This window comes from Osmerus mordax, chromosome 2 (assembly GCF_038355195.1).
Source record: "Osmerus mordax isolate fOsmMor3 chromosome 2, fOsmMor3.pri, whole genome shotgun sequence".
In the NCBI taxonomy this organism is placed as follows: Eukaryota; Metazoa; Chordata; class Actinopteri; order Osmeriformes; family Osmeridae; genus Osmerus; species Osmerus mordax.
This window is the reverse complement of record NC_090051.1, coordinates 1,866,522-1,894,002: the sequence shown is the minus strand read 5'-3', so window position 1 is coordinate 1,894,002 and position 27,481 is coordinate 1,866,522. Positions and strand designations below refer to the sequence as shown.

Below are 27,481 nucleotides of genomic sequence, written 5' to 3'. Positions count from 1 at the left end.
AGGTCTGGCTTCAAAATCCTTCTAATCTGACCCTGAGGAAAGAAGTTCTGACTTTGAGAGGGAGGAGGGGGCACTGCCTCTAAAATGAGTCTCTCTGGGGAGAGAGAAGAAGGGGGCACTGCCTCTAAAATTAGTCTATCTGGGGAGAGAGAGGAGGGGAGCCCTGCCTCTAAAACGAGACTCTCTGGGGAGAGAGAGGAAGGGGTCCCTGCCTCTAAAATGAGTCTCTCTGGTGAACATGACATGGACACCAAAGCTAAGAGGTAAGATGAGAATCCATACCTGTTCATGACTGTTCTCCATCTCAGAGCTCAGCAGTGATATTATGACATCATCATTAGTCAGAATAAATGAGAGACTGAAGGTCTGTCTCTGTTGTGTTGAAGCCCAATCCAGCAGAGACCAGCCTCACCTGCACCCAGCTGTGTGTCCATGAAGAGTGACAGGTCTATGGATCAACCTATCAAGTTCAGTGATGGAGGAGGACCTTCTAATGAGGAAGGGTATGTACTGACCTCTGCTGGTTAACCTAAAACAGGGTTAGAGCTGCTGACTGTAGATACTGAAGTATCCCTCATCACATCCCTACTAAAACACAGGGTTAGAGATGCTGACTGTAGATACTAAAGTATCTCTCATCACATCCCTACTAAAACACAGGGTTAGAGCTGCTGACTGTAGATACTAAAGTATCCCTCATCACATCCCTACTAAAACACAGGGTTAGAGCTTCTGACTGTAGATACTAAAGTATCTCTCATCACATCCCTACTAAAACACAGGGTTAGAGCTGCTGACTGTAGATACTAAAGTATCCCTCATCACATCCCTACTAAAACACAGGGTTAGAGCTGCTGACTGTAGATACTAAAGTATCCCTCATCACATCCCTACTAAAACACAGGGTTAGAGATGCTGACTGTAGATACTAAAGTATCCCTCATCACATCCCTACTAAAACACAGGGTTAGAGCTGCTGACTGTAGATACTAAAGTATCCCTCATCACATCCCTACTAAAACACAGGGTTAGAGATGCTGACTGTAGATACTAAAGTATCCCTCATCACATCCCTACTAAAACACAGGGTTAGAGATACTGACTGCCAGCCTGGCTGACATACAGACCATGTGATAAAGGTTCACAGTGAGAGATACAGAGTAACAACAGGTCTGGAAACCTGCCTTTCTGACTCTCATTCAAGTTGAACAGCAACATTAAAGCCTGGATCTGACCCTACTGATGAATGACTACAGCAACACATGTTGGACAGTATGATATATCTGTGGTGTCTACTTTAGTGATTTATGTTTGTAAGACACTTTGTTGTGCTTGTTGACAGGATGAGACAGCAGAGACCAGCCTCACCTGTACCCAGCTGTGTGTCCATGAAGAGTGACAGGTCTATGGGTCGACCTATCATGTTCAGTGATGGAGGAGGGCCTTCTAATGAGGAAGGGTATGTACTGACCTCTGCTGGTTAAACTAAAACAGGGTTAGAGCTGCTGACTGTAGATACTAAAGTATCCCTCATCACATCCCTACTAAAACACAGGGTTAAAGCTGCTGACTGTATGTACTAAAGTATCTCTCATCACATCCCTACTAAAACACAGGGTTAAAGCTGCTGACTGTATGTACTAAAGTATCCCTCATCACATCCCTACTAAAACACAGGGTTAGAACTGCTGACTGTAGATACTAAAGTATCCCTCATCACATCCCTACTAAAACACAGGGTTAGAGATGCTGACTGTAGATACTAAAGTATCCCTCATCACATCCCTACTAAAACACAGGGTTAGAGCTGCTGACTGTAGATACTAAAGTATCCCTCATCACATCCCTACTAAAACACAGGGTTAGAGATGCTGACTGTAGATACTAAAGTATCCCTCATCACATCCCTACTAAAACACAGGGTTAGAGCTGCTGACTGTAGATACTAAAGTATCCCTCATCACATCCCTACTAAAACACAGGGTTAGAGATGCTGACTGGTAGATACTAAAGTATCCCTCATCACATCCCTACTAAAACACAGGGTTAGAGATGCTGACTGTAGATACTAAAGTATCCCTCATCACATCCCTACTAAAACACAGGGTTAGAGCTGCTAACTGTAGATACTAAAGTATCCCTCATCACATCCCTACTAAAACACAGGGTTAGAGCTGCTGACTGCCAGCCTGGCTGACATACAGACCATGTGGTAAAGGTTCACAGTGAGAGATACAGAGTAACAACAGGTCTGGAAACCTGCCTGTCTGACTCATTCAAGTTGAACAGCAACATTAAAGCCTGGATCTGACCCTACTGATGAATGACTACAGCAAAACATGTTGGACAGTATGATATATCTGTGATGTCTACTGTAGTGGAAAAATTCTAGTGGCACTGTGTAGATTTGAATAGTCAAGAGATGGTGGTTTCAATAAATTTATTTAGCTTGTACAAATTAGGAATTAACAAAGTACTTTGTGATCAGTCATAACGAAGGAGGTGCTAGCCACAGATCGTTCGCAAGAGTGATGAAGAACAACCCTAAAACCCTGCCTTATATAAACTTTAGATCAAATGGTTCTTCTGATGGTCAATCCATCAATGTAGCAAACTCTGTGATTGGTCAGCACTGCTCAGTGACAGTTTGACTCCATACCAAGTGTCCCACAGTTCTTTGATGTGGCATCTCTCCCCAAACCAGTAGATACTAAAGCCACAGGAGTTCACCAGTCAAATGGTCAACTGTCCTTTGTGTGGACATCTTCAAACAAGTATTTAATTAACACCACCCATGCAACAGGAAGGGTCAGAGCAGCTTGATCAGTTCATCTATCTTAAACTGCTCCCTCAGATCACAATAACAATACAATTCATCCTCCCCAGGTGTCATAAACTGCAAATGGCATCTCTACCAAATGGAGTTGATTCAACATTCATTGTATCAAGCTTCTTAACCAACTTTAAACTTCTCTTAAAACACTGTATTGTAAATTTCCACCACACTACTTTAGTGATTTATGTTTGTAAGACACTTTGTTGTGTTTGTTGACAGGATGAGACAGCAGAGACCAGCCTCACCTGTACCCAGCTGTGTGTCCATGAAGAGTGACAGGTCTATGTATCGACCTATCATGTTCAGTGATGGAGGAGGACCTTCTAATGAGGAAGGGTATGTACTGACCTCTGCTGGTTAAACTAAAACAGGGTTAGAGCTGCTGACTGTAGATACTAAAGTATCCCTCATCACATCCCTACTAAAACACAGGGTTAGAGCTGCTGACTGTAGATACTAAAGTATCCCTCATCACATCCCTACTAAAACACAGGGTTAGAGATGCTGACTGTAGATACTAAAGTATCCCTCATCACATCCCTACTAAAACACAGGGTTAGAGCTGCTGACTGTAGATACTAAAGTATCCCTCATCACATCCCTACTAAAACACAGGGTTAGAGATGCTGACTGTAGATACTAAAGTATCCCTCATCACATCCCCACTAAAACACAGGGTTAGAGATGCTGACTGTAGATACTAAAGTATCCCTCATCACATCCCTACTAAAACACAGGGTAAGAGATGCTGACTGTAGATACTAAAGTATCCCTCATCACATCCCTACTAAAACACAGGGTTAGAGATGCTGACTGCAGATACTAAAGTATCCCTCATCACATCTCTACTAAAACACAGGGTTAGAGATGCTGACTGTAGATACTAAAGTATCCCTCATCACATCCCTACTAAAACACAGGGTTAGAGATGCTGACTGTAGATACTAAAGTATCCCTCATCACATCCCTACTAAAACACAGGGTTAGAGATGCTGACTGCAGATACTAAAGTATCCCTCATCACATCCCTACTAAAACACAGGGTTAGAGCTGCTGACTGTAGATACTAAAGTATCCCTCATCACATCACATATATAGAATATAATTGTAAATGGAGGCTGTGACTGCGTCCCTGTTGTTATGGTTACTTATTTCATTCACTTTGTACAGGCTCATTTACTATGTAGCCAGCGCAATAATTTAGAACGGTGAACAGACAGTTTTGCTGCAACTACGTAAGTAGGTGTCCGTATATCACCGGATAATGGACACCCCTGCAGCCAATCAGAATCAAGTATTCACCCAGACCATGGTATGATTAATATTATTTCATTAACGTGGTGTTGGTCTTCTCTGTATGTATCTATGGTTTAACCACTAGACCACCATCAGACACATCAACACCTTTGACCTCCTTGTTGTGTTTGATCAGTGAGATACAGGACCACAACCTACCAGTCCACTGTGCTGCTTTAATGTTGAACTTTACCTGACATTAACACAGACACAACCACAACACAACCACAACACAACCACAACAAACTACCCTGAAACTAATGCAATTATGCAAGCCATACCATACTACCCTTAGGTCATTCCATGTCGGTGCAGACAAATGATTCAAAGCTGCTCTCTCTAATTCAGTAGAGACTAGAGCGAACTCCAGGATAAGTCTGTGAGTTACTTCTCCACCTTAAAAGACTTGACATTTATTGTAAACATGTAATTTTGTTATAATAGCTTTACATTCAATTAAGAAAGATCAGTGTACCTCTAGTGAACATTTGACAACAATAACCTACCCACACACACATACTCACACACACATACACACACACACACAGACACCACACACACACACACACACACACACACACACACACACACACACACACACACAGACAGACACCACACACACAGACAGCATGAGAGTCAGTGTCCAGCCCTGCAGGTACCAGGCCTGGTATGAGCACAGACCAGGCGGGGCTCAGCCCTCTTAGATTGGTTGAGACCAGAAGGTCTTAAACTCCTGGGTGGAGGAGTGCTGCAGTGTCTAAAGCAGGCTGCTAGCAAACATGCAGCCCTGTGTGAGGTGAACCCTGATGTCATTCTTCAGTGTCTGGTTGAAACACAACACACTTGTTTACCTGGGGGTGACAGTGCTCCTATCTTTGATGAATGTAGTGGTATAGAAGATGGTTTACTTGGTAGTGATGGTATCACTCTTATACAGTGTGTCTGTGTGTATGCATGAGTGGATACAGTTAAGTTTACCACTCATGCTTATGTATGATAATACTCCTTAGTAGATTATCAGCCCTTATACATGTGGTTCATGTGGTTAAGTAATGTCATCTCTTGTCCTCAGAGATCAACAGGAGAAGTCTGAGTCAGACCAGAGTCACCATGAGGACTTGTCCTCCATATTCACAGTGAGTTTTGTGTTAATCTAAAGTACAAACAAGACAGAATCATTTGTATCATATTGTTCTACTGTGTAGATAGTTCCTGGTTCATCTGATATCTTCCCTCTCTGTTTCAGGTGCTTGAGGAGACTGTCATCAGGTTTGTGAAGAAAGAGCTGAAGAGGATGAAGAGGATTCTGAGTTCAGATTTCCCAGAAGGCTTAGAGAGTCAGAGGGAGGACCAGGAAGTGGTGGACCCTGAATATCAGAAGCAGGAGAGCAGTGCCAGAGAGGGAGCTCTGAAGATCACACTGCACGACCTGAGGTACATGAACCAGAAGGAGCTGGCTGACACTCTGGAGGAAAGTAAGAGACTCCATATTTAGTCTTAGTTGACCGATTGATGGTTTATGATGAAGGTTAGATATACAAAGAAAGTTATGAGACTCAGTAGCCCAATGTTGTGTAGATCTTCCTATGACCTTGTACTATGTGTGAGTATACTAAGCTGTTTCATTATTGTGTACCTGATAAATGGTCATAGATTGGAAATTTGTTTTGAATTGAATGTCAAGGACACATTGTCAGTTCATAATCTGTGAATAATCAAAACTACATTTAACAAAAACACGCACTTAACGTGTTGTTTTTTGTTTAGATGAGCATGCTCAGATTTATCGACAGAAACTCAAATCTGAACTAAGGAAGAAGTTTGAAACTGTGTTCGAGGGCATAGCTAAACAAGGAAACCCAACTCTTCTCAATAAGATCTACACAGATCTCTACATCACAGAGGGTGAGAGTGGAGAGATCAATAATGAACATGAGGTGAGACAGATTGAGACAGCATCCAGGAAATCAGCAAGAACAGAAACAGCCATCACATGCAACAACATCTTTAAACCCTCAGCTGGACGAGACACACATATCAGAATTGTTCTGACAAAAGGAGTTGCTGGCATCGGAAAAACTGTCTCTGTGCAGAAGTTCATCACAGACTGGGCTGAGGGACTAGCCAATCAGGAAATCCAGTTCATCTTTCCTCTCCCGTTTCGAGAACTGAATTTGTTGGATGGAGAAGAGTTCAGTCTGAAGGAACTTGTCCATCACTTCTTCTCGGAAACCAGAGAATTAGGAATCTCCAACTACGACAAGTACAACGTTCTGTTTGTCTTTGACGGTCTGGATGAGTGTCGACTGCCCTTAGCCTTCAAAAAGAACAAGAGCTGGTGTGATGTCACAAAGTCCACCTCAGTGGATGTGCTGCTGACCAATCTGATCAGAGGAAAGCTTCTTCCCTCTGCTCTCATCTGGATCACCACTCGACCTGCAGCAGCCAATCAGATCCCTTCTGAGTGTGTTGACCTGGTGACAGAGGTACGAGGGTTCAATGACCCACAGAAGGATGAGTACATCATGAAGAGATGTAGTGATGAGATCCTGGCCAGGAGAATCATCTCACACATCAAGACATCAAGGATCCTCTACATCATGTGCCACATTCCAGTCTTCTCTTGGATTACTGTTACAGTCCTTGAACACATGCTGAGAACAGAGAAGAAAGAGAAGATGCCGAAGACCCTGACTGAGATGTACACAGCCTTCCTGGTGTTACAGACCAAACAGAAGAAGGTGAAGTATGCTGGGAAAACTGAGACCGATCCACACTGGGATGAAGACAGCATTCAGAGTATTCTGTCACTGGGAAAACTGGCCTTCCACCAGCTGGAGAAAGGAAACCTGATTTTCTATGAGAAAGACCTGACAGAGTGTGGCATTGATGTCCATGATGCCTCAGTGAACTCAGGAGTGTTCACACAGATCTTCAGACAGGATGGTAAAGTCTTCCAGGAGAAGGTGTTCTGCTTTGTCCATCTGAGCTTTCAGGAGTTTCTGGCTGCTGTGTTTGTAATTATCTCATTCATCAACAACAATGACAATCTGATGTCTGAGACTCCATCAGCTTCCAGTTCCAAAAAAGTGTTGACTCTTTTCAGAGAGAAAGCAGAAGTCCGATTCTACAAGAGTGCTGTGGACAAGGCCTTGCAGAGTAAGAATGGACAACTGGACCTTTTCCTCCGCTTCCTCCTGGGCCTCTCAATGGAGTCCAATCAGACTGACTTACGAGGTCTACTGACTCCGAGAAGAAGCAACACGCAGAGCCATGAGAAAACAGTCAAGTACATCAAGGAGAAGATCAGAGAGGATCCCTCTCCAGAGAGAACCATGAATCTGTTCCACTGTCTGAATGAACTGAATGACCATTCTCTGGTGGAGGAGATCCAACACTATCTGAGCCCAGGAAGTCTCTCCAGTGAGAAGAAGCTCTCATCTACACAGTGGTCAGCTCTGGTCTTTGTGTTGCTGACTTCAGAAGAGACGATGGACGTGTTTGACCTGAAGAAATACTCCAGATCAGAGGAAGGTCTTCTGAGGCTGCTGCCAGTGGTCAAAGACTCCAAAACTGCTCTGTATGTATAAGGCTTTTATTTTATTTTTTTAGATAATATTACAACAGCACATCTTGTGATAGTGTTTGATTATCGTATGTTCCTATTATACAAAACGTGACTGATGATGTCTCATGTTCTCCTTATGTTATTAGGCTGAATGACTGTAACCTCTCAGAACGGTGCTGTGAAGCGCTGGCCTCAGCTCTCCCCTCCTCAGATCTGACAGAGCTGGACTTGAGTAACAACAACCTGGGGGATTCAGGCATGAAGCTGCTCTCTGCTGGACTGGGGAATCCACTCTGCAAGCTGGAGACACTGAGGTCTGTATTCATGTTCAACATGACACAACTATAGTTATAATCTCACACCACGCACTGAATCACACACTGGTCGTAAGTTTGTGGTCTATTAAAGGTACAAGGGGTCCGGCCAATGAATAGTCAGGGCAGTCAAGGGTCGTAATCCACAAGGAGTCATTCAGGTACAGGGCAGCAGGCAGGTTCGGAGTCAGGGCAGGCAGGATGTAAAGACCAGGGGAACTAAGAGGCAGAAAACGCTAAAGGAGGTAGAGAAAAATATGCTGGTACTGTAGGCTTGACAAACAAGAAGAACTGAACCTAAACAAAAAACACAGGATAAATGAGGGTAGGAAGGAAGATGGGAGACACCTGGAGGGGGTGGAGACAAACATGAGATGGGTGAAACAGATCAGGGTGGGACAGGAATCTCTTTAAGACATACTACTTCATTATGTTATTGTAGATTGACATGGCATTGTGTTTTGTATCTGTCTGCTAGTGTACTGTTGTCCCTGTGCTTGACACCACTATCCCTGCATCAAGGGTTGTGTGTCAGAAATAGCCAGAAACGTATGCTGCTTGGTATACTGACAGACCTGCTATTGGATGTAATATGTAATACTTTCTTGGTGTATTGTACTACTATGACGATATTGTGAGGAACAGAAGGGTAAAATTTAAGAGGCCACTGCAAATGTTACCCTTCTGTTCCTCCCTCAAAATGGTCCTTCTCAACTTTTTTCAAAGGACAGAAAAAGGTGCACTGCATGTACAATTTTTGACACTATAGTTTGGTACGATTCCATTTGAGATAAAAGTAAAGTCAGCCAACCTGGACAGACAGTCCTCTGACTGATCAAACCATCTTGGTGTTTGAGAGGAAAATGACAGACTGATATTCTTTATTTCTACCTCCAGAGGGTAGTAGTGTTTATAATTTTTCTTATAATCATAATAGAAATACCTCAGGATGACCACATGATGTCTCAGTATACGACAAGAGACAGAATATTCCACAGGTACAATCCAGCCCAGTGACATCAGCTTCTCAGACAGGTTAATATTTCACATTGGTTACTGACTACCGTGTCATTGTGTTCAAATCAATGTTATTTGTATAGCCCTTTCTACAAGCAATGTTGCAAAGTCTTCACACACGCCCATAGAACTGCACCTAAACCAACCTAAACCCTCAAGGAAGACAAGGAAAAACTCAGGAAAACTCATAGTTAAAACATTTAAGAAAGCCTGGGAGGAGCAATTCAGTGAGAGTTCCACTTCTCCAGAGGTGGTCGGTGACACAGAGAGGTGCAGAACATAAGCAAAGCATAATCATGCATCAAGAGTAGAGATGGAAATAAAATGTGCAAATGGATGTTGAACACAGATAATCAGAGTTCCAACTCAGTGAAACATGAAGTCTGTGGTACTGTCATGGAAAATGATCATGGCTCTGTGTAATCTGATTAGTCAAGAATGGCGGTTTCAATAACATTTATTTAGTTTGTACAAACTTAAGATTAACAGAGTGATCTGGACCCGTCATAGCGAAGGACATGCAAGCTGTAACCTACAGATCGTTCAAGAGAGAGGTGAAGAACAACCATAAAACCCAGCCTTATATAAACTTAGAACAGATGGTCCTAATCAATCAATGCAGTGGTCTCTGTGATTGGCTAGCACTGATCAGTGACAGTCTAAGACAATAAACTCCCAAGCCAGTGTCCCACAGTCCTTTGATGTAGCAGCTACTTCTCTAAGTCAGAAGATAATTAATGAAACACAGACAGAATGTCTGACTTGGCCATCTCCTTAGCCAAAAGGTCAGGTCGGCCAGATCAACTGATCCATCTATGACTGATCCTCAGATCACGAGAACTCAAGCTGACGTCCTCCTTCTCCATGCCCCTGGCTCTTACTTAGGTATCATAAATACCTTAAGACAATCTACTACATCCATTCTACAGAGCTTGCATCCTACAAAGCCCCAGTTCATTACATTATCTATCTATATAAAACACATATATTGTAACTATATTCTAAAATTCCACCACAGTACAAAGGTAAGCGGTAAACTGCCAGAGGTTAAAAAAAATAGTTTCGGTTTTTCAATTAACAAAGGAAGACAGACCATAATAAACCCTTAAAAGTGTAGGTCTTTACTTTAGATAGAAATTGCCAATAAAGCCAAGGTGTCAGTGAGTACAGTTTCCTACACCATCAAAAGGCCCCTGGAAACTGGAGGAAACTCTGACAGGAAGAGGTCTGGCAGACCCAAAGCCACAACAGAATCAGAAAAGTTTCTGAGAGTGAACAGCTTGTGTGACAGGCGGCTCACAGGACAACAGCTTCAAGCATAGCTTAACACTGGTCGAAGTAAGCAAGTCTCAGTTGATGGTTGAAATGCTGCAAAATGCTGTGGTAGCAGTTTTGGTTCAGGGTGCCACTCACTCTGTGGAAGTCGCCGACTCTGGATCCAGCAAAAGAGCCCCTAAACCATCACTTTCAACCATGTGAAAATAAAATGTGCAAATGGATGTTGAACACAGATAATCAGAGTTCCAACTCAGTGTTGTAGCGGGGTTTGCTCGTTTATGATTAGCAATACTTAATTTATAATAAAGTATGTAGTTCTTGGGGGCACCACCTCTTATTTGTTAAAGGGACGGAGGAAACCTTATTGAATAATATTGAATAATAGCCTTCGTGATAATCAGTCTAATCTTAAGTCGTGGATTCTATGAAAGTAGGGCAGATCAGATAACGTGAGAGATACGCAAATATTATACACAATGATTTATTTAGGAGAATGTAATTATAATGAACAAATACCAGATAAGTTATGGGTTAGTCAGAGTAGTACAGTGGCTGGATGCTAATGAGGGCGAGCAACACAATGGTTGTGTAGAGCGCGTGTGAAGGGGGGAGGGAGAGAGAGAGAGTGGGAGAGAGGTAGAGAGGGAAAGGTAGGCCTTTCTAGTAACAATGGACGATCAAGGGCAACTGACTTAACGAGGGTTAAGTTAAAATCATTTGTAAACTACAATCAAACATTAACAATTAAATCACAACATGCCAATATGTCACAAGTAAGAAATATTGCAAATCGCAGTTACTTTTGTCGGTTTGAAGAAAGGAGTCAATGGTTTATTATGTCCAACGAATAGAAAGCGGAATCTCTCGTCAAAGTCCCGGGCGCTCAGTGAATTTGCAGGTTGAGAGGAATAGGTTAGAGAGTGACGCGTTCACCTCAGTTTAATCCTATGAACAAGCGGGGGTGATCGTACGTTTGGGGGTTTTATACTCCAAAGAACAGGGGGGGTCCCCGTGAAGGTGACCTCTTTCATTTTTTTTATTGTTTTACTGTACAGCACTTTGTGTTTCATCATGGATTTTAAAGTGCTTTATAAATAAATGTTGCTTTTTGCTTGCATTGGTCAGTTACTCCCCACCTGGGCGTCGTCCTGAGATCTGCCTAGGTGTGAAGTGGCTCTTAGCTTTGAGTTCCGTTATTTCAACTGTCCATGGAATGCGTAAACTTCAGAATATAACAATACAACATTCATAAATGGTTTTGTTAGTATGGTACAATCATTTTGATATCAAGATTGGCTGACTTAACCCTCGTGCTGCCTTCGGGTCACATGACCCAAAGGTTCATAACGAATCATCGTTGTGTTTACCCAATTTTACCCAATACAAAAACAAGTAAAAATTATTTTCTTTTAACCATTCCAATGTGGGGGGTCTGAGACAGTCCGACAGTTAAAAGAAAATGCTTCACTTTGTTTTTGTATGAGGTAAATGTGTCGCAATACGACGGTGGGTCACAATGACTGATGGGTCAGAATGACCCGAAGATAACACAAGGGTTAACTATACTTGAAGGGAAGTTATAATCAAACCTCAAGTAAATGAGAAAAGCACACATTATACTACTGTCATTGAAATAGTGTCCAGGAGCCATGTAGTCCTTGAGAATATGTTTGTAAATCCACAAAAGAAAGTTCTTCCTTATAAATCCTTTGTCTGATACTGAGGCCATGTGGCCTCTGTTTCTGACCCCATGCTGGGCCAGAAGCTTTGAAGCTTCTCCTCTGGGAGATAAGGAGAAGGTGTGATGGTACCGTGCTTTGTCTGTTGACTGTGCTACAGTCTTAAAGATGACAAAAATCCCAATAAATGCGAGCAGGTTCTGGAACCCAACTGATCTTTACCCCCCAGGCATGCAATTACATACTGCTCACCTATTTTCATGTGTTATTTTACTATTGATAGTTACAGATGGTCTTCGATCTTACGCATAACACCTGTTCTGGGGGTTTCAGATTTCACTCGCACCTTAGCTTTGATGCCTTTGACCTTGCTTAAATTTGGAGATGTACATTTTACTTCTGGGTGACAATAACAAATAACAACACCCATAGGAAATGATCAGACTGATATTCTTTATTTCTACCTCTAGAAGATAGTTGTGTTTGTAATCCATATCATGATAACCTTCTACAGGCTGTCAGGCTGTCACATCACAGAGGAAGGATGTGCTTCTCTGAGCTCAGCTCTGAAGTCAACCTCCTTCCTGAGACAACTGGATCTAAATAACAATGATCTGAAGGATGCCGGCATGAAGCTGCTCTCTGCTGGACTGGGGAATCCACTCTGCAAGCTGGAGACACTGAGGTCTGTATTTATGTTCTACATGAGACATTGGTAAAGTTATAATCCGTAATGTATTTGTATGGTTGATTTAGACAACAGAGTTTCACTCATGGCTTCATCAAAGAGAGAACTGGAGGGACTATTATCTGCAGCACCTTTATGGACTGTAATCTAAATCAGTAGCACACATAATATCACTTTCCCATTGTGGACGTGTGTGTCTTTGTGGTTGTTGTGATGTTAATTATTTTATACATTTGAAGTTGGGTAAAAAAAAAAACTATTTGGGGGTTTTCTCTGCTGTTAAATATAATAGCAGTCATGTTTGACCCTTATGACAACACAAGGTGTAGAGTCTTTTACCAACTCCTACATTAGGCCAATGAGGTGGGACCAGGGAAGCACTTGCTTGGACGTGTGTTCTGCGTGCCAATAATCAATGTCCACAATATGTCTGCATTTCTGTGCTGACGGCCTGCTCACGGTAGCACCAGCAATACAGTCCATTTCATTTCATTTCTGGATTAGTTCCATTCATTTTCTTTTGCACACAAATCAAACAATGACACACAAACCTGACACGGTGAAAAGCTGTATGCTTTTCCACCTAGCCACACACCTGTGTATCCCTGGCTGTTAATTACCTATATGCCTTCCCAAAGACAATGCTCCACCCAGTGCTCAAACATAAAACTGCCCATTTATTAGCATCACCAATATGGTATATAAATAAAACAAAACAAAGTTGTATAATGGCTCCAACACAAGGGTTAAGATATACTATTCCTCATATTATTGTACATTTACCTGGACAGGGAGTTATGCATCTGGCAGCTTTTGTGCTGTTGTTTGAAAATGTTCAAAGTCTTCAATCAATCTTCAAAGTTCAAAAAACGGCACTGGAACTTGGCAAAGTTTGATGCAATGGCTTTATTGGTCTTCAAGATGACAAAAATCCCAATAAATGTGAGCAGGTTCCGGAACCCAACTGATCTTTACCCCCCAGGCATGCAATTACATACTGCTCACCTATTTTCATGTGTTATTTTACTATTGATAGTTACAGATGGTCTTCGATCTTACGCATAACACCTGTTCTGGGGGTTTCAGATTTCACTCGCACCTTAGCTTTGATGCCTTTGACCTTGCTTAAATTTGGAGATGTACATTTTGCTGCTGGGTGACACTAATACGTTTTTCTCTTAAAACAGGTTCTGTAACCCACATTTACGATGAGGCTGCTCACGCTGCTTACACAATCAGGCTCGTTGTAAATCCTCCTTACTTAGGGCTAGTGCTGACCTTGTGCAGGCGGCCACAGATAGGATTCTAGGTGTGGGGTCAAAAACAGCGGATCTTGACTTCTAGCTCAGGCCTCTGCCTGCCTCCAGGTGGCCTTCTCCATCACTCCTCAGCCTCTGTCACCCAGATCTCACACTCAGGCTCAATATCTTCTATCGTTTAGTGGTAATAATACTAAGCTCAACTATAATAAGTCAATAGCTTAACATATGGTTCCCAGTAATATAAAATAATACTAAAAGGGATGAAAATTTCCAAAATTTCATTTTCAATCAGATAAATCCATAATCATACCCATCATCATCGTTTCAACAGTATGGTGTCAATTTCCACGTCAGTCCCTATGGTTGGCGCCTCTTCCACTGCATGAAGGGTTTCGGATTAGGAATAGCAAGAAGTGTGCTTGGTGTATAATACTACTCTGTAACTGGCTATTTTTACTTCAGAGGATGGTCCATTTACATGTATTCTTTTAGCAGACACTTTTATTCAAAGGGACTTCCAAGAGAGAGCTTTACAAAAAGTGCATAGGTCAATGATCATAAACAACGAGATAGCCCCAAACATTGCGGGTAGCCAAAACATGAAGCATACATTGTGAAAAAGCAAATAAGTGCCAAAGGGAAGAAACATAAGAGCATGTACAATTAATCAACATGATCCTCTAAAGTGCTAGAGTGTACCTGGTGGAAAGCAAGCAACAATAATATAATTCACAGCGAGTACAAATGGTTAAATCAGTTACAACTAACCAACAGGAGTGACTAACAAGTCCCTCAATAATTGTCATTGTGTTCCTGGAGGAAATGATTGATGGTAGCATTCCATCGGAGATGCAGGGATAGTATACTGGCCCACGATTTCTGTCGGTATTGCACCTTGCGTATGCGTACATTTAAGGGCCAGGGAGACGTGCACAAAGTACGCACCAAACAAACGCAGGATACGTGCTGCAGCCATTCAGCATGTGTACACGTACATAGCGGAAAGTATATTTCGGCCTTAAGTGTCAGGTGCAACGCTGCTCTTTAGGAAGTTGAACACACTTGTATTGGTCATTTGCACAGATCACTAAAGATAATATTGGCCATTATATTCCTTGAGGTTGGTTTTGCTACATGTAACATAGCATTAAAGCAAAAAGAGAACAGAATGCAGACAATAATGTAACAACTTTAAACTACACTGCTCAAAATAATTAAAGGAACAGTTTTTTATCAGGGTATGGCATGAATTAACTTCTCGATAATGATCTGGTCAGTTAAGTAGCAGAGGGGTACTTTCCGCTGCATTGGTGTTGATGTCATTAACAACAGGTACACTAGAGGGGCAACAATGAGCCAACCCCAAAACAGGACTGGTTTTGCATGTGGAGGCCATTTCAAGTTTTTCCCTCTTGATCTCTTTGAGTGGGAGCATGAGGCGATTTCTTAACCCTACAGAAGTTGCACATATTGTCCAACTCCGTGCCGTTGCAAGGAGATTTGATGTGTCTCCCAGCACAATCTCCAGTACATGGAGGACATTCCAGGAGACAGGCAGTTACTCTAGGAGAGCTGGACAGGGCCGTAGAAGGTCCTCGACCCATCAGCAGGGCCGATATCTGCTGCTTTGTGCAAGGAGGAACAGGTTGAGCACTGCCCGAGCCCTACAGAATGACCTCCAGCAAGCCACTGGTGTGAATGTCTCTGCCCAAACAATCAGAAACAGACTTCATGAGGGTGTCCTCAGGGCGCAACGTCCTACAGTGTGCCCTGTGCTCACTGCCCAGCACCGTGGAGCTCGATTGGTATTTGCTATAGAACACCAGAACTGGCATGTCCGCTCCTGGCGCCCTGTGCTTTTCACAGATGAGAGCAGGTTCACCCTGAGCACCTGTGATAGACGTGAAAGGGTCTGGAGAAGCCAAGGAGAACACTGTACTGCCTGCAACATCATTCAGCATGACCGGTTTGGTGGTGGGTCAGTGATGGTCTGGGGAGGCATATCCATGGAGGGACGCACAGGCCTCTACAGGCTAGAGAACGGCAGTCTGACTGCCATTAGGTATCGGGATGAAATCCTGGAACCCATGGTCAGACCCTACGCTGGTGCAGTAGGTCCTGGGTTCCTCCGGATGCACGACAATTCCCGGCCTCATGTGGCAAGAGGGTGCAGGCAGTACCTGGAGGATGAAGGAATCGATACAATTGAATGTCTCTCACGATCACCTGACCTAAACCCGATAGAACACCTCTGGGACATTATGTTTCGGTCCATCAGACGCCGCCAGGTTGCTCCTCAGACTTTACAGGAGCTCACTGATGCCCTTCGACAGATCTGGGAGGACATCCCACAAGACACCATCCGTCGTCTCATTAGGAGCATGCCGCGACGTTGTCAAGCATGCATACAAGCACGTGGGGGCCACACAAGATATTGAGAAGCATTTTGAGTTGAAGAAATTTAATTTTGGCAAAATGAACTAGCCTGTCACATCATTTTTTCACTTTGATTTTTGGGGTGTCTATAAAATTAAGCCCTCTTAAAGTATGAAAACGTATTTCCATCAAAAGATGTGTCATCCTTTCGTTCCTAAGACATTAAACTGTCCATATCAGTATAGATATCCAACATAATTTTTTTTCACATTGTGATCTGATGTGTTTTCAAAAGTGTTCCATAATTTTTTTGAGCAGTGTAGAATATATATATATATATATATATATATATATATATATCTGTCTGTATGTCTTTCTATGTCTTTCTGTATTTCAACATTTTATATATAAAATGTTGAAATGTTGAAATACAGAAAGACAGGCATGATGGTGTTGATGATTAACCGTTTGTTCCAACACCGTTATCCACGAACAGCATCCGAATATAGCAGTTCCTGTTCTCTCAGGACGGAAGGCAGAGCCAACAGGCAGTTATGTTGCTCTTTTGTAGCAGAATATGGTTATCTAATGACCTAACAGAATTAAATAAATACTGATAAGCATTCTGTTATTTTAAAATATATACATTTATTGGGTAGCTAAGTTTTTTTTTGCATACATTTGGTTAATTTCACTTCCATTTAATTCCCCTTTCATTTTTCAGAAGAACTTGCTGTTATTTCTCTATGATAATATTGTCCAATAGCATGACGTGTTTGCATGTTCTGTCATGTGATCTCCATCTCTGGATCAGTTAGCCGTGTTTCTAAAAAGAACGACGTTAACTAATGGCGTCGGAACCAGCGATGTATATCTGCTCAGAAAATTCAAAGATAAGAAAAATGTAGCTAACATCTGAAAGTTTAAGTCAACAAAACATGACTTTCCAGTCCAGAACAAAAGTATTTCAGAGTTTTTTTTACTGTAATTTAGAAGAAGTTTACCTCAGGATAACCACAGGATATTCGCGGTGTATAAACCAGGACATTTTGTAGCTAATAAAGAGCGACTGAGGTGGGATATTCTTCAATTGGAATCCAACTCAGTGGAACAAGTTCGCCAGGTAGGCTAATATTTCACAGTTTTATATGTAAAATGACATTTTAGTTGACTGAGGCAGGGTAGGGGGAACGGGAGGTAGTTACAAATATCTAGGAAGAGGCAGCAGGAGAGGGCTTTGCCGTTTAGTTGTTTATTAAGCATAAGACCTCATTGGCGTAATGCAGGAACGTTTGTATGCCGACTGCACGACTTTCAAACAGACGATAGTGTTGTAAGATTTTAGCATTCAGTCAAACAACCCCATTATATTAGCCGTTTCCCAATACGGCTTATATAGCATCAATAAAGCGTGCTTGATGCTGCCCATACGCACTCTCCCTGCGCGTTGAACTGCAGGGTTTCCAATCTGTCAGACCAGCGCAGGTGACGACAATGTCCCTTGATTGGGGATAGCGGCCAGGTTTTGTGGAATACAAAAACCTTTTTCAGTTTGAAGCTCAAGTTCCAATAAAAGGGCGAGTTCTCGCTTAATGTTTCTAGTTTTCCAATACGTCTATATCGTTGCCATTATACACAGGTAGTTTAGGAGTGATCTTATGCTGACACAATGTATCAGATTTTCCAGTCCTTATTTGCCGTTTAGTTGTTATTTATTATGCATAGTTGTAAAATGTAGATTGACATACCAGGTTTTGAAGGATTCAAAATCTTTGTGTCTATTCCAATATGTAATGATGGTATTCTATGACACAAATCTGTGTTCTAGAAAGAGTGGTCTGGAGTCGCAGAGGTCCGATAATATCAGCTTTAATGCAGCAGTTGGTAATCAACAAGTACAGAGCTCTGGAGTTGTCTAAGTTTCCCTACCCGCAACAGAGTTTGGGCTGGTTCACGAAGTCCAACTGGCTATCTTTCCCTGCCCCAGCATATAATATACAGTGCAATTAAAACAGAAAGATGAAAAGAGGGTTGAGCTTGTTCTCTCGTGCATCAGGGAGTTGTTCTTGCCTCCGCGTCCCACCTGCTCGGGTGCCATCTCCACCCAGATCCAAGGTTGTTTCTGAAACTGAAAAGATAGAGACACAAAGAACTGCCTGCTTCCCACACTCAGTGTGAGACCCAATGTTTAAGCCTGAGCACACTTCTAAGTTTCATAACTTTAATAAGCACAATGCATAACTTTAATAAGCACAATACATAACTTTAAGACATGCCTCCTTCATAAATCCTGTTGTTATATTCACTCGTGCACAGTGCCCGTGATGCATTCAGTGATTAAAATGCCACACATATTAATAACTGGGATCATAGTTAGTGCCGTGCTTGATATGCAGCTGGTGATTACAGTTCTAGAATATGTGTTGTAATGTATTATACATTCTTTAGTTTCCCAATGTCATTGGTGGTCTGTGCACTGTGGTCTGTTCTCTGGTCTGGTGAGAACTGTGTCCCTTCCCTCTACCTGTGCCCCTTCCTGTCACCTGTGTCCCTAAATATAGAACCCTGTGCCTCCAATGACTGCCGCCCAGTGTCCAAAATATTCTGACAGTTCTATCTAACCAAAATAATATGACATGTCAATAAGAAACACAAATGGCTCCTACAGTTAGGAAAGTGGAAGATAGATGCTGTCTATTCTGCCGGAAAGCTAAAGGAGAACTACAGCTTAACTACAGTTTAAACAAGAACTCACACAGGGAGACTTATTAGTTGATTTGGTCACTACCTCCGTATACAGAGGAATGGCCATTTTTGTTTATTTTTGTGTACGTCTATTAATTGTAAAGTGGTATGTTCACATCAACCAAGAGGCCAGTCGTGATGTGTCGTTTGTGAACGATTCCTTCATTTTGAACGGATCTTTAGAATGACTGGGGAGTAACGAGTCGTCTCAGTGAGTGATTCGTTCATCTTCTCGTGGCAGCGCATAGGGACTGTTGCATTGGCTCAGTAGAGGAAACAGAAAGGATTCGTTCACCTCATTCACGTTCACGTGACTGCTAGGTTTAGCATAGAAGACGTGAATGATTCGAGTGATAATTACAGGTTTTGTTATTTTTGCTTTACTTACAGTTCAGTGCAGTAATTGTTTGCTGTGATAATTAAATACCAGTGTGATAATAAGTGACCATTTCAAATAATGCAAACTGTCATGATGTATTGTATTTAATGGGGGAGTTTTTGTGGAAATATTATCTGGCACACAAATGTGCAATTCCTTTCCCTATAGCCTACTCTAATTTATCTTGGCTGGTTTAGATGCACTAATATTTCTTCCTTTGGAATATGATAACTGTTTAAAATAGTGGAAATATTGAACAAGCAAACTTGCTTGTTCTTTATCCTCGATTCTCTATTATCATCCCAACATTCCCAATACAAAAACCATGTTGTACAAATATATAGAATTGTCTGTCACATGGCTCTTCTTTCATTGGCTCCCTTGCATAGATCCCTTGCGTGCATATGTCTTAAAGTGGCCCTGCTTAGGCTAACTAAATGAAATGCTCAGATAAGATAAGGATCTTCCTGTTTACCTAAGCCGGGACCTTGCCTATAGTTCACCTGGGGGGTTGGCCTCTCTCTACACAAATGGAATGCTGAACACAGTATCATTCTTATACAGGATAAAGAGTTACATCTTCAACTTTTCTGATATTGGATTACGTGGGTCACTCTGTCTAATGAGGGGAGGTGCAGCTATGACTGCACCTGCCAAATGAACCCCTCTGTGCTGACTCACTCTGGAGGCCCAGATGGATTCTGTCACAATATTGATCCTCTTTCTACAGGCTGTCAGGCTGTCTGGTCACAGAGGAAGACTGTGCTTCTCTGGCCTCAGCTCTGAGGTCCAACCCCTTCCACCTGAGGGAACTGGACCTGAGCTACAATCATCCAGGAGAAAAAGGATTGAAGCTGCTCTCTGCTAGACTGGAGGATCCACACTGCAGACTGGAGAAACTCAAGTAAGGAGATGTTTGTTTTTTATATACCTCTTAATGTAATGTCGCTTAACACTGAATATATCTAATTACGTTAATAGGCCTTGCATTTCTTGATGTTACAATTAAAACTGCATGTTTACTCTACAATCTACAATATGGTTGTAGCCACAATCATAATTGTATTTCCAGAAAGCGGGTTTAGTGAAAACTGAGTTTTTAAACCCTGAGATGAGGGAAACTCTGGGTTTTTAGCTCCAGAAAGAGAGGTCACTAAAACCAGACGTTGTAAAATGTAGCTCAGCTCAAACCTAGGTCCTAGTGTCGGTTTGAAGTGAATGTAGCTAGGGACTTCAACAAGAAAAGAAAATGGAATCAATTTGAGCGCAAAATAGTTTTTGAGCTTCATATAATATAAACATTATGTTGGACTCATATTGTTATATTTGCCAAATGTTTTTAACTACAAATATTATTATATTTACTCAGTTATGGACACCTTTGTGCAGAGAATGCTGATACTAAGGCCCAATCCCAATGTCCCCCCTAAACCCTGAGCCCTGAACCCTCACACACTTACTTGACGTCACCTAGTAAGTGATTGAGTGCAAGAGGCTACAAGAGCTCAAAATGCTATAAATTGGAATGGTTCAGCACTTTGCGGCATTATAGGTAAAATAGTAATGTTGTTGGATCAAATCTGATGAAAGCATATTGAATATGGAAGCATATGGAATTTATCATCAAAGGACAACCTACACACTAGGGCTGCACGATTATGGCCAAAATGATAAGCACGATTATTTTGATCAACATTCAGATCACGATTAAAGATCATGATTATTTGTTGATTTTAACCAAAACAACTTTTTTTGTCACGTAGGCTAATTATACCATGCAGTTCGTCAGTGATGAAGTAAGCAAACAGCGCTTGATCGGCCATGACTAACGTCAACGCAGCAAACCAGGAAGCAGGAATGTCCGACTTTACGCAGCCGTTTATAACTCTTCCCCGACTGCAAGCAGCAACTCTCTCGCTGGTCGTTTCATGCAGCCGATGTCGAACGCACCTATGGTTTACGGAGCGCTAGATTGGCTTTGCCAAAAGAATGCCGCATTTTAAATATCGCTCCATCACGCGAATTTGATCGTGGGAAGCCAAAATCGTGATCGTGATTAAAATTTTATTAATTGTGCTGCCCTACTACACCCAGTTCTGGCTATATTAACCGTCAGTGAGCTTTTTGTTTAAACTTACTGATGTTAACTGTTATTTCTAACTTCTATTTCTGTTTACGTCAGGGTTGGTTGCTCCTTCCATGCTTGTTTGTTTACTGTTCTTCGTCTTTCTTGTCTTATGAGGAGGGTTAGCCAGGATCTTTTTCTCTCTTCCAGGCTTCCCCCGGTAACCCTCGTGTTTCACGTCACTACGCTGTGAATTGTGGGCAAGTCTGCAAAAATGCAGACTTACGGGTGCATAAAATGTCTTCGAAAGAGCCCTCACGAACTTGACAATTTGACAGTGGGACAGCCCTAAGCCCTCACAGACTTAGTGAGAATGTGCCTCAAAGTCTGTGAGTCTGTGAGGGTGGACATTGGGATTGGGCCTAACCGTTCGTAAACTCCAGATTGATTGTCCTGTTGTCTCCGAGGGAAAAAGCTGTTTGACCCGTGAATTGATTCAGAGCGTGCACGGAGAGAGGGGCTTATTCACAGACGTGTCTGTTGTAGTGAGAGAGAGAGAACGCGAGCGCGGCAAGAAGGGGCTGAGCGAATCAGTATGCTGCGTGCAGCTCTACTATTAAATATTTTTTTGTGATGTTAAACAGTAAAAGCAAAAACACCGTTTTATAAATTTGTGGTGGTAAATCTCTAATTGTGGTGGGCCGTTACAAATAAATTAATGTATGGGAAACACTGAAAACTGGGTGTGTTGCCACGGTAACTGACTGTGAACCTCACCTGCTTGCTGGCAGCTTTTCTGTAACAAACCATGAGTTTCTCCCTCTCCCCTCCCTCATGCTGAGCCTGAAGCTACTGTCAGACATGGGGGGTCCTTTCCTCATCAACCTGATTGTTGTTGAAGCCATATAACACATACGGATGACATGAAATTCTACAGTTTTCCATGCAGAGCTAACCTGGCATTTCCTGAACATCTCACTGTTAATCTGTGCTGTGGAGGTTGATGGACCCTCCTTCTCGTAATCTTGTCATTAAAAAGGAGAAGAATGTGCCAGTTGTTTTGCGCACATAGGATTGTTCCATTTCTTCTTCACTTGTAGTAAGACGTTAGCCTGGTCCTAACCAGACTCTCGTACATTTAATTTGTACAGAGAGTCTGGGCTCGCTCCCTTGACAAGCGTTAACTTCCTTGAAGGCGGGTACTCTGTTGAAGTTTAAAACTATTGGATCTGCCCAGAGCCACTCTGGATCTGCCATAACCAGCAAAGCTAGTAAGACGTGGTTAAATGTGAAATTAATATACTGCTTTGAAATGTACTGAATGAACAATTGCCTCTTTTGCTGTTGAAGTAGTTTTTCTGCTTTCTGAAAATGTCTTCATACTCGCCTGCACGCATGAGAATTTCTAATTCTTTGGATGAGAGCGTCTGCTAAATGACTAAATGTAATTCCAGTGAATTAGAAATGAACTAACTCAGATCAGCTGTTCTGGAAGCGATAACTCTGAGCTTCCCATCTCAGGGTTCATCAAGTCAGAGTTCAGGGTTAGGCTCAGAGTTTGTAAAACCTGCTTTCTGGAATACACCTCTGATGATGAGAGAAACAACATGTTTACTTAGAAAGTCAGTTGCTAAGTCACTTATCAACAGGTGAAGTGTATTTTCATCATTCCTCTGCTTATCCCTGCAGTGTGGATCATGGTGGAGAGTGCTGGATCAAACCTGGCCTTAGGAAATGTGAGTATTGACTGCTACTTGGTTCTAGTACACAAGGTCATACAAGGGACAATACCATTAGTGACTTGGACACTGTCAAAAATGGACACACACACACTGTAAACACACACTTTTAGAAGCAGTAATTTAACACAATTACCCACATCAATACTGTGTGTACGTCTGTGTGTGCTATGTCCCCTTCCTTCTCCCCTCCTCCCTCTCCTCCCCTCTTCCTCTCCTCCCCTCTTCCCTTCCTCTGCTCTCCTCCCCTCTTCCCCTCCTCCCTCTTCCTCTCCTCTCCTCTTCCCCTCCTCCCTCTTTCTCCCCTCGTCCCCTCCTCTCCTCTTCCCCTCATCCCCCTCTTCCCCTCTTCCCTCTGCTCTCCTCTCCTCCCCTCTTCCCCTTCTCCCTCTCCTCTCCTCTTCCCCTCCTCCCCTCTTCCTCTCCTCCCCTCTTCCCTTCTTCCCCTCCTCCCTCTCCTCCCCTCTTCCCCTCCTCCCTCTTCTCTCCTCTTCCTCTCCTCTCCTCTTCCCCTCTTCCTCTCCTCCCCTCTTCCCTTCTCCCCCTCCTCCCTCTCCTCCCCTCTTCCCCTCCTCCCTCTTCCCCTCTTCCTCTCCTCCCCTCTTCCCCTCCTCCCTCTTCTCTCCTCTTCCTCTCCTCCCCTTCTCCCTCTCCTCTCCTCCCCTTCTCCCTCTCCTCCCCCTCCTCTCCTCTTCCCCTCCTCCCTCTTCCCCTCCTCCCTCTTCCTCTCCTCCCCTCTTCCCCTCCTCCCCTCTTCCCTTCTTCCACTCCACCCTCTCCTCCCCTCTTCCCCTCTTCCCCTCCTCCCTCTTCCCCTCTTCCTCTCCTCCCCTCTTCCCCTCCTCCCTCTTCTCTCCTCTTCCTCTCCTCCCCTTCTCCCTCTCCTCTCCTCCCCTTCTCCCTCTCCTCTCCTCTTCCCCTTCCCCCTTCTTCCCCTTCTCCCTCTTCCTCTCCTCCCCTCTTCCCCTCTTCCCCTCCTCCCTCTCCTCTCCTCTTCCCCTCCTCCCTCTTCCTCTCCTCCGCTCTTCCCCTCCTCTCCTCTGCTCTCCTCTCCTCTTCCCCTCCTCCCTCTTCCGCTCCTCCCCTCTTCCCTTCTTCTCCTCCCTCTTCTCCCCTCTTCCCCTCTTCCCTCTACTCTCCTCCCCTCTTCCCCTCCTCTGCTCTCCTCTCCTCTTCTCCTCTTCCCCTCCTCCCCTCTTCCCTCTGCTCTCCTCCCCTCTTCCCCTCTTCCCTCTGCTCTCCTCCCCTCTTCCCCTCTTCCCTCTGCTCTCCCCTTCCCTTCTTCCCTCTCCTCCCCTGTTCCCCTCCCTCTCCTCCCTCTTCCTCTCCTCCCTCTTCCCCTCCTCCCTCTCTCTCCTCTTCCCCTCCTCCCTCCCCTCCCCTGTTCCCCTCCCCTCCCTCTGCTCTCTTCTTCCCCTCCTCCCTCTTCCTCTCCTCCCTCTTCCCCTCCTCCCCTCTTCCCTTCTTCCCCTCCTCCCTCTCTCTCCTCTTCCCCTCCTCCCTCTCTCTCCTCTTCCCCTCCCCTGTTCCCCTCCCCTCCCTCTGCTCTCCTCTTCCCCTCCTCCCCTCCTCCCCTCTTCCCTTCCTCTCCTCCCTCTTCTCCCCTCTTCCCCTCTTCCCTTCTTCCTCTCCTCCCCTCTTCCCCTCCTCCCTCTTCTCTCCTCTTCCTCTCCTCCCCTCCTCCCCTTCTCCTTCTCCTCTCCTCCCCTTCTCCCTCTCCTCTCCTCTCCTCTTCCCCTTCCCCCTTCTTCCCCTCCTCCCTCTTCCTCTCCTCCCCTCTTCCCCTCCTCCCTCTCCTCTCCTCTTCCCCTCCTCCTCTTCCCTCTCCTCCGCTCTTCCCCTCCTCTGCTCTCCTCTCCTCTTCCCCTCCTCCCTCTTCCGCTCCTCCCCTCCCCTCTTCCCTTCTTCTCCTCCCTCTTCTCCCCTCTTCCCCTCTTCCCTCTACTCTCCTCCCCTCTTCCCCTCCTCTCCTCCCCTCCTCCCCTCTTCCCTTCTTCCCTCTGCTCTCCTCCCCTCTTCCCCTCCTCCCCTCTTCCCTTCTTCCCTCTGCTCTCCTCCCCTCTTCCCCTCCTCTCCTCCCCTCTTCCCCTCCTCTGCTCTCCTCTTCCCCTCTTCCCCTCTTCCTCTCCTCCCCTCTTCCCCTCTCCCTCTCCTCTTCCCCTCCTCCCTCTTCCCTCCTCCCCTCCTCTGCTCTCCTCTTCCCCTCCCTCTCCTCCCCTCTTCCCCTCTTCCCTTCTTCCCCTCTTCCCTCTCCTCCCCTCTTCCCCTCTCCTCTGCTCTCCTCTTCCCCTTCTTCCCCTCTTCCCTCTCCTCTTCCCCTCTCCTCTGCTCTCCTCTTCCCCTCCTCCCTCTCCTCCCCTCCTCCCTCTCCTCCCCTCTTCCCCTCTTCCTCTCCTCCCCTTTTCCCCTCTTCCCTCTGCTCTCCTCTTCCTCTCCTCCCCTCTTCCCCTTCTTCCTCTCCTCCCTTCTTCCCCTCCTCCCCTCTTCCCCTTCTTCCTCTCCTCCCTTCTTCCCCTCCTCCCCTCTTCCCCTTCTTCCTCTCCTCCCTTCTTCCCCTCCTCCCCTCTTCTCCTTCTTCCCCTCTTCCCCTCTTCCTCTTCTCCCTTCTTCCTCTCCTCCCTCTTCCCTCTGCTCTCCTCCCCTCTTCCCCTTCTTCCCCTCCTCCCTCTCCTCTCTTCACTTCTCCCTCTCCTCCCCTGTTCCCCTCCTCCCTAGAAAGATGGAGTGATGGGGGCATATCAGGGGTAAGGAGATGAGGGATGATGGAAAGAGGGATTTGGAGGGAGAGAGTTAGCATGTGAGGGAGGGAGAACAGAATGAGAGAATGAAAGGAAGAGAGGGAGAGTGGAAGAGAGAGAGAGGGGGAGGGACAGAGAGCAGGGTAGAGAGAGAGAGAGTGAAGAGAGAGAGAGAGAGAGAGAATGAAAGGGGGAGTGAGGATGGGTAGAGAGAGAGTGAAGAGAGAGAGAGAGAGTGAGGATGGAGAGAGAGAGAGAGAGAGAGAGAGAGAATGAAAGGGGGAGGGCAGGAAGAGGGAGACATTCTAATGTGAATGATGATGATCAGTAATATATTGTGTCTTGGTCTCCCCCATCAGATGCCTGTGAGCTCACACTGGACCCAAACACAGCATGCAGAAAACTCTCTCTGTCTGAGGAGAACAGAAAGGTGACAAGGAGGAGAGAGGAGCAGCCGTATCCTGATCACCCAGAGAGATTTGAGGACTGTCCACAGGTGCTGTGTAGAGAGGGTCTGTCTGGGCGCTGTTACTGGGAGGCAGAGTGGAGTGGAGGAGTGGTTTATATAGCAGTGACATATAAAGGAATCAGCAGGAGAGGAATGGGTGATCATTGTGCGCTTGGATGGAATAACAAGTCCTGGAGTCTGTACTGTCATGGTAACAGTTACTCTGCCAGGCACAATAATAAGATCACTGCCATACCTGCCCCCCCCTCCAGCTCCCACAGAGTAGGAGTGTATCTGGACTGGCCGGCCGGCACTCTGTCCTTCTACACAGTCTCCTCTGACACACTGACCCACCTGCACACATTCCACAGCACATTCACTGAGCCCCTCTATCCTGGGTTCTGTGTTGGGTTAGACTCCTCAGTGTCCCTGTGTCAGGTAGAATAGCCCACACACACTCTCACACACTGTGCTCACATAGATGTCATTGAAGATTGAACTGTATACAGTTGTGATTGATATCCCAGAGTGTTTGTAAATATTGCTGTGTGTAGAATGTTTGTTTTGTTTTAACCTTTAGATGTAAATATTACTGATATGAAATATGATTAATATCTCTAAATATTACCGACGCTTCCACCAGAGTGAGTTATTTTTCCAAAACGGAAGCTAGCTAGCTTTAGTTAGCTTCCGTTACCTAGCAACCTAGCATAATACTCGTAGCAATGCTACTACCTGCTAGCGTTACTTGTTAGCCTCCTAACTGTACATTTTGAAGCCATACTACAGCGTTTGTCATGTCGTTTTTGTCTATCGGAAAATAGTGGGTTGGAATGTTCAGAATCACACGTGCGACGTTACTCTGTGGGGCTTTCGAACTATCGCACACGTGTGATGCTACTCCTTAACGGGTTCATTGTTGACAAACAACAATCCAAGTTTATGTACCCTTAGTATAGATAGTCCACATATTTACATTTTAGGTATATGTTTATTGTATGCACCTTCCTGCCAAAGCAAATTCCTTGTCTGTGCAAACTCTCATGGCGAATA

At 44.2% G+C, this 27,481-nt stretch overlaps 1 protein-coding gene across 1 annotated transcript; it reads left to right on the top strand.

The window, feature by feature from the left end:
• On the top strand, window positions 1-27,481 carry LOC136933104 (NLR family CARD domain-containing protein 3-like). The gene is made up of 10 exons (XM_067228488.1): window positions 1-263; window positions 387-503; window positions 5,205-5,268; window positions 5,379-5,607; window positions 5,900-7,712; window positions 7,847-8,014; window positions 12,503-12,673; window positions 20,169-20,342; window positions 23,193-23,239; window positions 26,340-27,481. Exons 1-10 carry the CDS (start codon window positions 85-87, stop codon window positions 26,873-26,875), a joined length of 3,498 nt encoding a protein of 1,165 aa, XP_067084589.1. The 5' UTR covers window positions 1-84; the 3' UTR covers window positions 26,876-27,481.

What these genes read in the sequence shown, in the direction of transcription:
- LOC136933104 (XM_067228488.1), top strand. Translation starts at nt 85, where the DNA reads ATGAGTCTCTCTGGGGAGAGAGAAGAAGGGGGCACTGCCTCTAAAATT. An exon ending in GGACCTTCTAATGAGGAAGG is followed by an intron (nt 504 to 5,204) that starts GTATGTACTGAC and finishes TCTTGTCCTCAG; the next exon opens with AGATCAACAGGAGAAGTCTG. An exon ending in GGCTGACACTCTGGAGGAAA is followed by an intron (nt 5,608 to 5,899) that starts GTAAGAGACTCC and finishes TTTTTTGTTTAG; the next exon opens with ATGAGCATGCTCAGATTTAT.